Source organism: Odocoileus virginianus, chromosome 12, assembly GCF_023699985.2.
Source record: "Odocoileus virginianus isolate 20LAN1187 ecotype Illinois chromosome 12, Ovbor_1.2, whole genome shotgun sequence".
NCBI lineage: Eukaryota > Metazoa > Chordata > Mammalia > Artiodactyla > Cervidae > Odocoileus > Odocoileus virginianus.
Window position 1 is genome coordinate 48,823,236 of NC_069685.1, and position 11,393 is coordinate 48,834,628.

Consider the following 11,393-nt stretch of genomic DNA (forward strand, 5'->3'; position numbering starts at 1 on the left):
GGGGGGGAAAAAAAAAGTAATTCCGCAATCCTACCTAGCTTCAGAAAAAAAGAAAAGAAAAAATTAATCGGTACAGGAACAAATCTCCAGGCACCGCCAGCACAGCAGAAGAAAGGGACCCAGGTGGGCCTCGGGCGCTGCCGGGACCCCAGCCCCCCAAACTTTGCCAAGTTGCGGGCGCCGAGCGCGCCCGGAGACGCGGGGCGCGGCCGCGGGCGGCACCGCCCCCTGACGCCCGGCCGCGGCGCGCCGGGCCGCCCCCTCCCGGCCCCGGCCGGCCCCGCTGGCTCCGCTCAAAGTTTGCGGCCGCCCCTGCGCCCGCGCGCCCGCCCGATGTATGGGTGATATACTGCAGCGGGTGTCAGGGTGAGGGACGGCCATATTTGCCGGTGCGGCCCGAGCCGTCAACAACAAAAAGTGCGCGGGAGCTCGGCGGGCGCACGGACGGGCGCACGGACGCCGGGACCGCCTCGCCGCCGCTGGGTCTCGCCGCCGCCGCCGCCGCCCTCGCGGGCCGGGCCCCGCTGCGCCCCGGCGCGCCCCGCCGCTCGGGGGGATGTCTTACAAACCGAACTTGACCGCGCACATGCCCGCCGCCTCCCTCAACGCCGGTGAGTGAGTGCGCCCCACGGGCGGCGCGCGCCGCGCCCCAAGTGCAGCCAAGTTGGGGGCTCGCGCGCCCGGCCCCGGCCCCGGCTCCCGGGGGCCCGCGGCGGCCGGGGTCGGCGGGCACCGGGTCCCGGCCCGGGGCAGCGCGGCCGCCGCCGCCATGATTCCGGCGCCCGCGCTGCCAAAGTTCGCGGGTTCGCCCCGCGCCGCGCCGGGCCTCGGGTCGGGCCGGGGCCCGGGTCGCGGGCGGTCGCCGCGGTCCCCCCCACGCCGGCGGCCGAGGGCTCGTGGGGAGCGCGGCGAGCGAGGGCGGGGGAGGCTTTCTCGGCTCCTTTTTCCTCCGGCTTTTGGGCGGCTCGGCGAGGGCCCCTGCCGGCGGGAATCGGGAGCGGCCCGGCCGCGCCGGGAGCGGGGCGCCGGGAGCGGGCGCGGGGCCGCCCTTGGGGACCTGGGGGGTAGGCCTGGGCGGGGGGTCCGGGCAGCAGGGGTGCACGTGAGCAAGGCCGGGCCACGCGCAGGCGGCGCTGCGGGGTGGCGAGAGCGCCAGGTTGCAGCCGCCCCCGAGGGCGCGGGGCAGCTGGGGTCACCGGCGGTGCAGGGGAGGTGGTCTGTGGACGCCCGCCCGGCCTGGCGTGGGGGAGCTGGTGTCCAAAACGGGGCGCACGGAAGGTCCCCTCAGGCGTGCGCGGAGTGAGAGAAGTTGGAGAAGACCCGGGGCTTCGGAGTTGCCTGCAGGCGGAGGGCGGGGGAGGCATTGCAGCCGGGGTCCCGCATCTTGGAGCCCCCAAGTCTGGGTTTAGAGGGGCCTCCTGCAGGAGCCGTGCTCTCCCGGTACTGGGGCTGAAGCTGGGCGGTCCCAGGAAACTCCTGCATAAGTTGTCTGGCAGCTTTAGGCTGAGTCCGGGGGTCTTGCCCCAGAGACCGGGGCGGGGGCGGGGTGTGTGTGTGGGAGGGGTATGTGGCTGGTGGTAAAATTTTGTGGGGTTCGTAGGTGACTGACTCTGTCCCCTCTCACCGAGGTTCTTCTTTAGACTCTTGGTGGGAAACTTCCAAAAAAGCGAGGTGCATGGAGGTGGGGGTGGAGGCAGGGGCTTGGCAGGGAGATGGGCCTGGCTGGTCAGAAATGCCACGCTGGCAGTTGGCCGAAAGTTTTGGGCCTTGTCTCCGAATGTTGACTCGGTAACTCCAAAATCTGAAGAGCGCACCAGAAAATCACTAAATGTATATGCATGTATGTATATACCTATACATAGGTGTATATAGGTGGTGTATGTATATTTAACTTCTTGGACAGAGATTTGGAGATTGGAAAGGGTTAAGATTCAGGGTGTGGATGGCTGTGGGGGTAGATAGTTGAGTTGATCAAGTGTGGGCTCTGTCTGAGCCCCAGGAGCAAACGGCCCCTATTTTCAGCTGAAATGCTCTCATCTCTGGGGTCTGCATACCTTAAGAGGCAGGCCTTGTGGCCACAGTGTTTCCCACTGCCTCCCTCATCTGACTCTGGGGTGGGATGGCTGGAGGGTCTTGCTGCCCGCCCAGGTCGGGGGCAGGTCTCAGGCTGCCCTGGTGCAGTTGAGGCAGGGGCGCTGAACCTGGCCCTTCGGGGACTGGGGTCCCAGAGGGAGCGAGTCACCCTCTCAGGCGCCCTGAAGCCCTGCTCTGAGCTGCCTAGCACCTGTGTCCAGATTGTCTTCCTTCTCCTGTGGTGAACTCCGGGAAGAGCGCTGAGGTCTCCAGATCTCTGGTGTTCGGGTGAGGGGCCGCCCCCCCACTCTACGTGGACCCCTTTAGAAAGCCCGCATCTCCCTGTGCCATTTGCATCCAAGATGGACTCTCCGCTGCCGCTCCTCCGGCTTCCTTGTCATCATCCCTCACGCCCTCCAGCCCTGCCTCCTGCTCGCGAGTTGCCAAGCCGCGGCCTGGCCAGCAGTGGCAGTGGCGGAGTTAGACAAAGCCCCCGCCTCCCCGCCAGAGAGCCCCCCCAGGCGCCCCAAGTGGCGGGAAGGCCGCCAGCTCCCCAGGCCCGGGCCGCTCTTTGTCTGGCGTGGGGGCGGGGAGCCGCGCCTGGCCCCAGGAGCTGCTGGCCTTTGCCAATCCCTCCCTCGGCTCAGGGCCCTCCCTGGTCCCCGCACACTGTGCGCATTGTCTGCGATGCTCCGAGACAACCGCGCTCACGCCCTGTCTGGTTTTCTCCTTGGCCTTGGGCAGCCGGACCGCCAGCCCTCCCTGCGTCTGCAGGAAGCTGTGGGCATGAGTGGAACTTGGGGCCCCTCCACCAACTCTTCCCAGGGCCACAGACACCCCCCCTCTGAACACTGAGCAAAGGACTGGCTCAGAGTTGGGGTCGCCTACCACATCACCCAGGTGATAGGAAAGTCAAGCTCTGGGCTCTTGCCTGACTTCTTCATACCACTTCCACGCCCGCAACCCATTCCTTCTCCCTCTCTCAGGACCTAACGCCAGCACTGTGGAGAAGCAGGTTCTAGAGCCTTTAGACATTCTGTTGGAAACTGTTACCTCAAACAGATGGAGAAACTGAGGCCAGAGGGAGAAGGGCCATGTCTTAGGTCCCGCAGCCCAGTATGGCACAGCTGGCCTGGCTCCCAGTCTAGACGCTTGCCTGCAGGAGAGAGGATGGGTCAGGGAGACAAGACATACAGAATATAGTAATAGGAGGAGGAGGGCTGGAGGGGGGACAGAGAATGCACTCATCTCCTGCCCGGGAGCTGGAATCTTCTAGATGCCTTGAAGTGCTGAGCAGTGTCATGAACTCCCCCCCTTCCCCACTCTTGCCTTTAGCATCCCAGCCTTACAGAGGGAAGTGTAAGAACTTGCAGTGGTGGGGACTTGAACCCTGGCCTGGGGCAGTGAAGCCTGAGCCACCCAGACCACACACCACCCACATCAGAAGGCCAGGAAATTGGGGTTTGGCTGATGTGGTGAGGGGAGCTGGTGGGGGGGGCGCCCGCTACATTCCCTTGCTCTGGTCACTGCACACCCATGGTTGCCTCAGATGGAGGTCGCAGACGAGAGTGTGCTTCTGTAGCACAGGTGTGTGAGCAGCCCTTCTTTGTAGAGGCATGGCAGCTGGGTGCTATCCTCAGTCCCCAACTTAGAGGTGGCAAAATCCATGTTTCTTGTCTGGGCATCCCATACTTGGGCATGAATCTGAGCCCCAGTGGAGAGATCCAGGGCCAGTCAGGTTGGGTACAGAATTATCCTCAGCTCTTGGACAGAGGGACAGGTGTGAGGTGTTAGCCTCTTCTGTGCTGTGTGGCCCGGGGGCAGTGCCCACCCTCTCTGGTCTGTGTTTCACTTTCTGCAGTGAGGGGCTCCAGGGCCCCTTCTAGCTTCAGCAGCCTGAGCCCCTGAACTTCCTTCCTCTCCCGCCCCTCCCCTTGCCCACACCACACGAGCAGCTGGTCGGTTTGGCCGGCCTGGCACCAGCTGTCCATCCCCGGGGCCAAGTCTGCAGAGCCCGCTGTGTGCGTGAGAGAGAAAGAGACAGAGAGAGAGAGAGAGAGACTGTTTGGCTCCGGGGGCGGCAGGCAGAGGGGAAGCTGCTCCCGGGCCAGGCGTGGAGGCAGGCGGGCCGCTTGCTGAGGAGGGCTAGGTAAATTCTCCATGGTTACCGCTGTTTGTAATTCCGCAGGACATCCTTTACCCGCTAATGGCCACTTGGACGCCATTATGGGTCTGCGCGCTTCCAGCTACTGAGCTGGAGTTGGAATATTCCCTGCTGCGGACCTCCCCATCCCCCATCCAGGAGACTTCATTCTGAGCCAGGCCCTGGCCCCACGTGGTCCCTCCGCTGAGGGACAGCATCTTCCATTGTGGCAGTCCATAAGTCGGGCCTTACTCCTCCCCTCTGGGGGCATGAGCCATCAAGCATAGATTCAGACTGGCAAGTCTGGTCCCCTCTCGGGGAGGCGTGATAGCCGCTCCGAGAGGTTGAGGGACGTGCCCAGGGACACACAGGCTGTGATGTGCTCCAGATCCCTGACTTGGTGCCCAGTGGGCTTCGCAGGTGGCCCCAGCGGTAAAAGAACCACCCCCCCGCCCTCCCCCAGTTCAGGAGATACGGGTTTAGTCCCTGGGTCGGGAAGATCCCTGGGGGAGGGTGTGGCAGCCCACTCCAGGGGTCTTGCCTGGAGAATCTCATGGACGGAGGAGCCTGGCGGGTTGCAGTCCGTGGGGTCACCAGGATTCAGACACGACTGAGTGCACACGCACACCAGCCCCCGGCCAGGGTCGGGCCTCTGGACTCCAGAACCTTCCCGTCTCCCTCACTGTGTCGTCCAGCAGAAGTCCGGGCACTCGGAAGTCTTAGCCTGAGTGTGGACCAGCCTTAGTAGCAGCTGGGCTCTTGTGGAGCCATGGGTTCCTAGGCTGTCAGCCTCTGAGGCGCAGGACCCAGGGAAAGGGGACTGGAAAGCATTAGGCTGAGAATAGCAGCAGCTTTCCTCTGCTCTGAGTCTTTGATGGCAGGAATGGGAAGGGGCTCTGTGGTTGATTAGCCATGTCTGCTGGGGTCGGGGTGTGAAGGGCAGCGGTCTGTTAGTTACTTTTTACTGTCAGTCTTGTAGGCCGAGTGTCAGCCACCGCCGAGCTAGAAGACGGGAGGAGGGCTCTCTCTCCTCGGAGACAGAAGCCCCTTGTTGATGGCACGAGCCCCGGGCGGGGGGGCCCAGGGTCCTTACCTCGGCAGTGGCCACAGTTGGCCAGGGCGCCTGCGATACTGACTCTGGTCTGCTCCCCCACAGCCGGGAGCGCCCACCCGCCCCCCGCCAGCATGGCCGCGTCTTCACAGTACCGCCAGCTGCTGAGCGACTACGGGCCGCCGTCTCTAGGCTACACCCAGGTATGGCAGCGGGGGCGATGTGAGGGGGGGCCGGGGGCAGCGGGAGGAGCAGAAGTGATGCGATGGCGTGGTCACCCCAGCTTCCTCAGCCCAGGGCCCTGGCTGGGCTCGCGCTCGGGGCTCAGGGCCTTGGTTCACGGGGAACGCTGAGTGACAGGAAGGGGTGGGAGAGCCCAGAGACGCTGGAAGCCCCGGGAGCCGCCGTTCCCGTTGGGGCCACCACCCCACGTGTGTCCCTGATGGGTCTCCTCATGCCCGGGGCCTGGGCAAGTGAGGTCCGGCCTGGACTGTGGATCTGAGCTTAGACAGAGGGGAGGGGACCCTGTTCCCACTCACTTGCCACAAGGTTGTGGCCCCAGCAGGGAGGACGGGGCCCGTAGCCTAGTGGAGCCCAGGTAGGTTCCATCAAGAGCTGGTGGCCCCTGAGTTTTACATCTGGTTCCACCGGTCACAGGGCTCTGACCCCCTCCTCTCCACCCCAAAACTAGCTGAGACTGACTTTCCCCTTCAGGGTTGGGGGGCCATCAGTGGAGGCAGTCTCCGCTCCTTAGGAAGTGCTGCCTTGAGTTGGGCCGGGGATGGGGGTGCGGCGCCTGGGCCACCAGCCAGGAGATTCTCTCCCGTGGCTGCAACTCATGTTCCGAGGTCGCCACGGAGGCCGGCCCTGCCCTGGGGGATGAGGTGGCGGCCCGCAGCCATGCCCCGCCAGGCCCTCCTGCCCAGAGAGGGGAAGCGGGTGGGGGTGAGGCCCCCCCTGAAGAGGTGGTGGCTGGAGGATGGGGCCAGGCGTGGCCTGGACAGACCCCGGAGCGCCCCGGCCTTGAGGCCACGGCCAGAGCAGAGGAGGCAGGACCGAGGGGCCCAGAGGAGGTGCCCAGAGGATGCCGAGGAGCCAGACAAGGAGAGGAGGAAGGACCTGGAGGCCAGGAAGCAGAGGCGGGGGGAGCAGGCGAGGGCCTCCCCGGGGGAGGTGGCTGGCCTGATGCAGCTGCTGGGGGCGGGGAGGCCCAAGCAGGCTGGTGGGAACTTTACTGACGACTGTGTTTGCTGGGGGCGGTTGGAGGGGGATCTCGAAGGAAAGGGTTTCAGTGTGGTGGACCCTGCCAGTGTGGGGAGGAGGGATGAATCTAAATACATTCTGGATTTTGTCTGGGTGGCCTTTGGCAGTTTTTCTAGTCCTGCTGACCCCCAGGTGTGGCATCCATCTCGGCCACTCACTCTGGACCCCCAGCCCTCCCAGGATCACTTGTCTAGCCATGGCTCCTTCCAGGAAATTCTCAGTGATCACCTTTCTGTTGACTTTTTTCCCCTTATTTGAGATGATCAGAGGGCTTTCTGGAGACTGCTGGGTGGTGGCCTTGAGTGTACGAGGACAGTAGAGAAGGCCGGCTCCCTGGCCTGTAGTTGTTGCCCAGAGGGGACGTGCCTGGCTGCAGCGGAGGCAGCTGCCCTGGGAGTCTGGGCCGGGCCGCCCTCCCTCCGCCCTGCTGCCCCTGGGCTCAGGCCGCTCCCCTGCCCTGGCCCTGTGCCACTGGCGTGCAGTGGGGTCCTGACTGTGGCCTTGGGGTCAGGTTGGGCGCAATCTTCTGAACGCTTTCCTTTCTGATTCCAGGGCACTGGGAACAGCCAGGTGCCCCAGAGCAAATATGCCGAGCTGCTGGCCATCATCGAAGAGCTGGGGAAGGAGATCAGACCCACCTATGCGGGCAGCAAGAGTGCGATGGAGAGACTAAAACGAGGCAAGTCCTGGGCCCTGGACTCCCCTGGTGGGTGATGCCTTTCTGCTGGCTGACCCCTGGCAGTCTCTCTGTCTTGAAAGATCTTTTGGGGAAAACGGAGGGTGGCAGACAGAAGCATCCCCTATGGCACAGGGCGCTCATTTTGTTTCAGAGTGACTGTTGAGGCAGCATGAGCTAGACTGTCCTGGGGATCTGAAGGGAAGGGGCTTGGTGGCCAATTTTCAGAGGCATCTGAGAAGGGAAGCCCTGGGGCTTCCCTGGGGGTGGAGGTCCACTGGCCAAAACTCCGTGCTTTTACTGCACGGGGGTGCAGGTTCGATTCCTGTGAGGGAACCAAGATCCCATAGGCTGTGCGACCAAAAAAAAAAAAAAACGCCTTTGTACCCAGATCCTGCAGCTCTGCCTTATGCCTGCTTCATTCCGGCTGGCCGACTCTGGTCCTGGGGCCACAGGGGCCCGCATTGCCCTGTGTGACCTCTTTGGAGCTGGGCCCCGAGGAGGGGTGTGGGGCAGAGGGTGAGAGCGCTTTGAAGTTCTTTCGTGACTGAAGAGGGAGGGAGGGCGGGAGGCTGGTGTCACCAGGAGAAAGGGACTCACGTGAAGATGTGGCTGGCCAGCTGACTTCAGAAGGCAGTGAAATAGGTTGGTTGCTGCTTCACGAAGTGAAAGGGGAGTGGAGAGGAGAAAAGGATTTCTATTTTAGAAGGTGGCAGTTCAGAGCATGGTGGCTTATGTGCGAATTTAATTTTAGGAGGGTTTTTTCTTTCTTTTTTTTTTTAAGGTTAGAGAAGCAACTTTGGAGAAAAACGAGAGAGGGGAACATTCTGTGGCTGTGAATCTGGGGCGTGACGGCAGGGGCGGAGGGGGGCGCGGCGGTAGTCAAGCCACGGCTCCAGTGATGGGCAAGGCTGGCTGAGGACAAGTTTCCCCCTCCCCCCAAAACAGTAACTGGTGGTGACTACCTATGTGAAGAGGCTGATTACAAAGCCGGATCAGAGAATAACAGGCATTGGTGTGGGGAGGGGAGGCTGGCAGTAGGGGCTAGAAGAGGCCTTGGGGGAGAGAATGAGCTTAACCCCAGTCCAACCATAGGGGTCAGGGGGGCATCACTCCGCCCACAGTCCTGGTAAACTGGAGTGCTGGTTACCTGAGTGGGCATGCCTGTGGAGATGCTGGGCCCCAGATGCTGTCTGATGGGCTATCTGCAGCCACCCAGCAAAGCTGGCAGTTCAGGTCAACACGTGGATACACCTAGCGACTGGTGGCAGGGCGCATCCTGGGTGAGCACCTAGTCCCACAGTCGCCCTGACCAGTAGCTGAGAGAGCTTGCCAAGTTTACATCATAGCAAGGAAGGAGGGTCCTAGGGCATGGGGAATCAGGCACCAAGAATGCTATTTGCGTTTTTATTCTATTTTTTGCTGCACCACGCTGCATGCAGGATCTTGGTTCCTCAACCAGAGATGGAACCCATGTCCCCTGCAGTGGAAGCGTGGCGTCTTAACCACTGGACCACCAGGGAAGTTCCTATTTGCATTTTTTGTTGTTTTTTTTTTGGTGCCAAAAACTGAGAGTGAACTATTTGTGGTTTTTAACGATGGAAAAAAAATCTGTGACATGTCAAAATTCTGCGAAATTCAAACATTGGCGTTTAAGTAGACTTGTTGGAACGTGGTCACACCCATCGCTTGTGTAATGTCTGGGCTCTGTCATGGTATCATGGTATGATAAGAGTGGAGTAGCTGTGACAGTTGGCTGTACGTACGACCTTTGCTGAAAGTCTTCAGAAGCTCTGGGGAATAAGATTTGTGAGGTGGGGATACCTGAGTGACTTGGGGTGTCATTCCTATGGCCCTCTTGGGGTCAGCTCTTAGAAGGAATAGATTCTTGGTGTCAATTAAAATGAGGTAAGTGTTTCATGAAGTTTAATAAAGCCAAAACAAAAACAAAACCCAAATGATAACTCCCAAACCATAGTGATAAAAGATGAGGGGAAAATCAAATCATAGATGGCACCAGTCCCTAGTGGAAAGGATGAAGCAGTAAACCAGGGTGAGACTGGGTGAGCCTTCATCTTGTGCCCAAATCTGGGCAGGCTACCTGACACTCCCAAGTCCCTTGTAGAATTTAGGAAAAATAATGGTTTGAAAGCTCCATAGTGGGCTTCCTAGGTGGCACTAGTAGTCAAGAACCTGCCTGCCAATGCAGGAGACAAAAGTTGTGGGTTCGATCCCTGGGTTGGGACGATCCCCTGGAGGGAGGGTATGGCAACCCTCCAGTATTCTTGCCTGGAGAAACCCATGGACAGAGGAGCTTAGAGGACTACAGTTCATAGGGTTGCAGAGTCGGACACAACTGAAGCGACTTGGCCTGCAATCTCTGTCATGGGTCCTTGCTTAAAGAACTGGGTGGAGACACTTACTCCTGGCATCTGGACAGTAACATGGTTTGTGTAGAGAGTAATGTCAGGAAAAGAGAGCTTGCTGGTTTGTCATCTTGAGCACGGGACAAAATATTTTTAGGGAGATGAGATGAGGAGTGTTGGCTTTGAGGGATTGGATGGGGTTTGGGTCATAGAATACAGGTTCCACGTTCTCTCCAATCTGAGGTTTCTGCAGCTGGTTGTGGAAGAACCGCTCTCCACTCCTGGAGTTGGTGCTGCCTTCTGACGCCTGTTTCTGCTTCTCTTCCAGGCATCATCCATGCCCGAGGATTGGTGCGGGAGTGCCTGGCTGAAACGGAACGGAACGCCAGGTCCTAGCTGCCTTGTGAGCCTGGAGGTTTTCCAGCTTCTTCCCAGAGAAGTTATGGTTCACCTCCCTTGTTGAGATGAAACTTTTGTTTTCAAGATGGTTAACCAGTTCAGTTTCTCGTCCCCCTGCCCCTCCCGTGGTTCACTTAGGCTCTGAATCTACAGTCTCTTTAAGATTGAGGAAAGATTTTGCAATTGATTAGGAGTTACGTTGGAAATAGTTAGGAACTTCCCAGGTGTTTGTGGTTTTGTTTTCTTTTTTTAAAAGCATTGATTCAAAAGATGCACGTAGAAGTTACCTGTCTTACAGCAAACTAGTTTTGACTCTGAGATACTAGTGTCTGGTTTTCTTTTGAATACATTTATGTTAACCCAGATTGTTCTGTGTTCCTTTTCACAAGCTGATACAACTTGAAGTTTTTTTTTTTCAGTAGTACGGACTTGACAGCACACTTAACCTAGTAGCCAGTCCCCTCGTTTGCCATATGGTATAGATTCTGCTTAATATAACTTCTTTTTTGCTTAAACATATTTGCATGATTATTAGTGCTTTGAAGTCCATTCTAAAATGCACAAGTTATAAATACAGAAGAAAAGAGCAACCTCCCAAACCAAACCTAACACGGACCCCTGAAATTTTTCCTAAGACTGTATGTAGATTTCAGTTCTGCCTTTTCTGAGGGTTGACCCAAACATCTGGAAGAAAATGGAACTGTTTGCGTCTTTGTATTTATTACTTGATGTAATAAAGCTTATTTTCATTAACAGCTTGTATTAAGATGTGGGTTCCTTGAATTCTTGGTGATGTTTTTAAAAAAACAGCTCCTCAGCGAGAGGTGGGAGAGACCTGTCAAAGGGCATTTTCCCACCTGGTCCAGGAATGTTTTGTGTGACAGTGTCAGTAGCACAGCGGGCCAGGGACGGGATGTGTTGGGTAAGTCAAGAATCGGGTGAAGCTGCAGAGTGGATGCATCTTAACGACAGCAGGTGTTAAGTGAAGGAGGAAGGAGAAAGAGTAGAGGCCGTGTTACTTTTCTCCAGTTGCGGTTGGCAGGCTTCTCATTGCGGTGGCTTCACTTGAGCAGCACAGGCTCCAGGGCGCAGGGGCTCAGTAGTTGCGGCTCCTGGGCGCTAGAGCACAGGCTCGATGGTTGTGGCACGTGGGATCTTCCCAGATCAGGGATAGAACCTGTGTCTCCTGCATCGGCAGGCAGATTCTTCACCACTGAGCCACCAGGGAAGCCCTTGATCCTGCCCTTTCTGAGCTTGCCTCCCTTAGGCCATTCTGTGTTTAGGAACTTATCCTATGAGCATCCCCCCCCCCCCCCCGCCCCCCATATAATGCAGCTACTAAACTCCAGCTACTTACCCTATTCTCACCAGATGGTAAGAACTATTTGCCCCAGTGCTGGGAAAAGTGGGCTGCCTGGGATG

General features: G+C 58.9%; 1 protein-coding gene across 1 annotated transcript; it reads left to right on the top strand.

Annotated features, from left to right (window-relative positions):
• The first annotated feature begins 232 nt into the window (after nt 1-232).
• On the top strand, nt 233-10,724 carry CDK2AP1 (cyclin dependent kinase 2 associated protein 1). Its single transcript, XM_070475146.1, has 4 exons — nt 233-611; nt 5,373-5,470; nt 7,083-7,209; nt 9,901-10,724. Exons 1-4 carry the CDS (start codon nt 557-559, stop codon nt 9,966-9,968), a joined length of 348 nt encoding a protein of 115 aa, XP_070331247.1. The 5' UTR covers nt 233-556; the 3' UTR covers nt 9,969-10,724.
• The last annotated feature ends 669 nt before the right edge of the window (nt 10,725-11,393 follow it).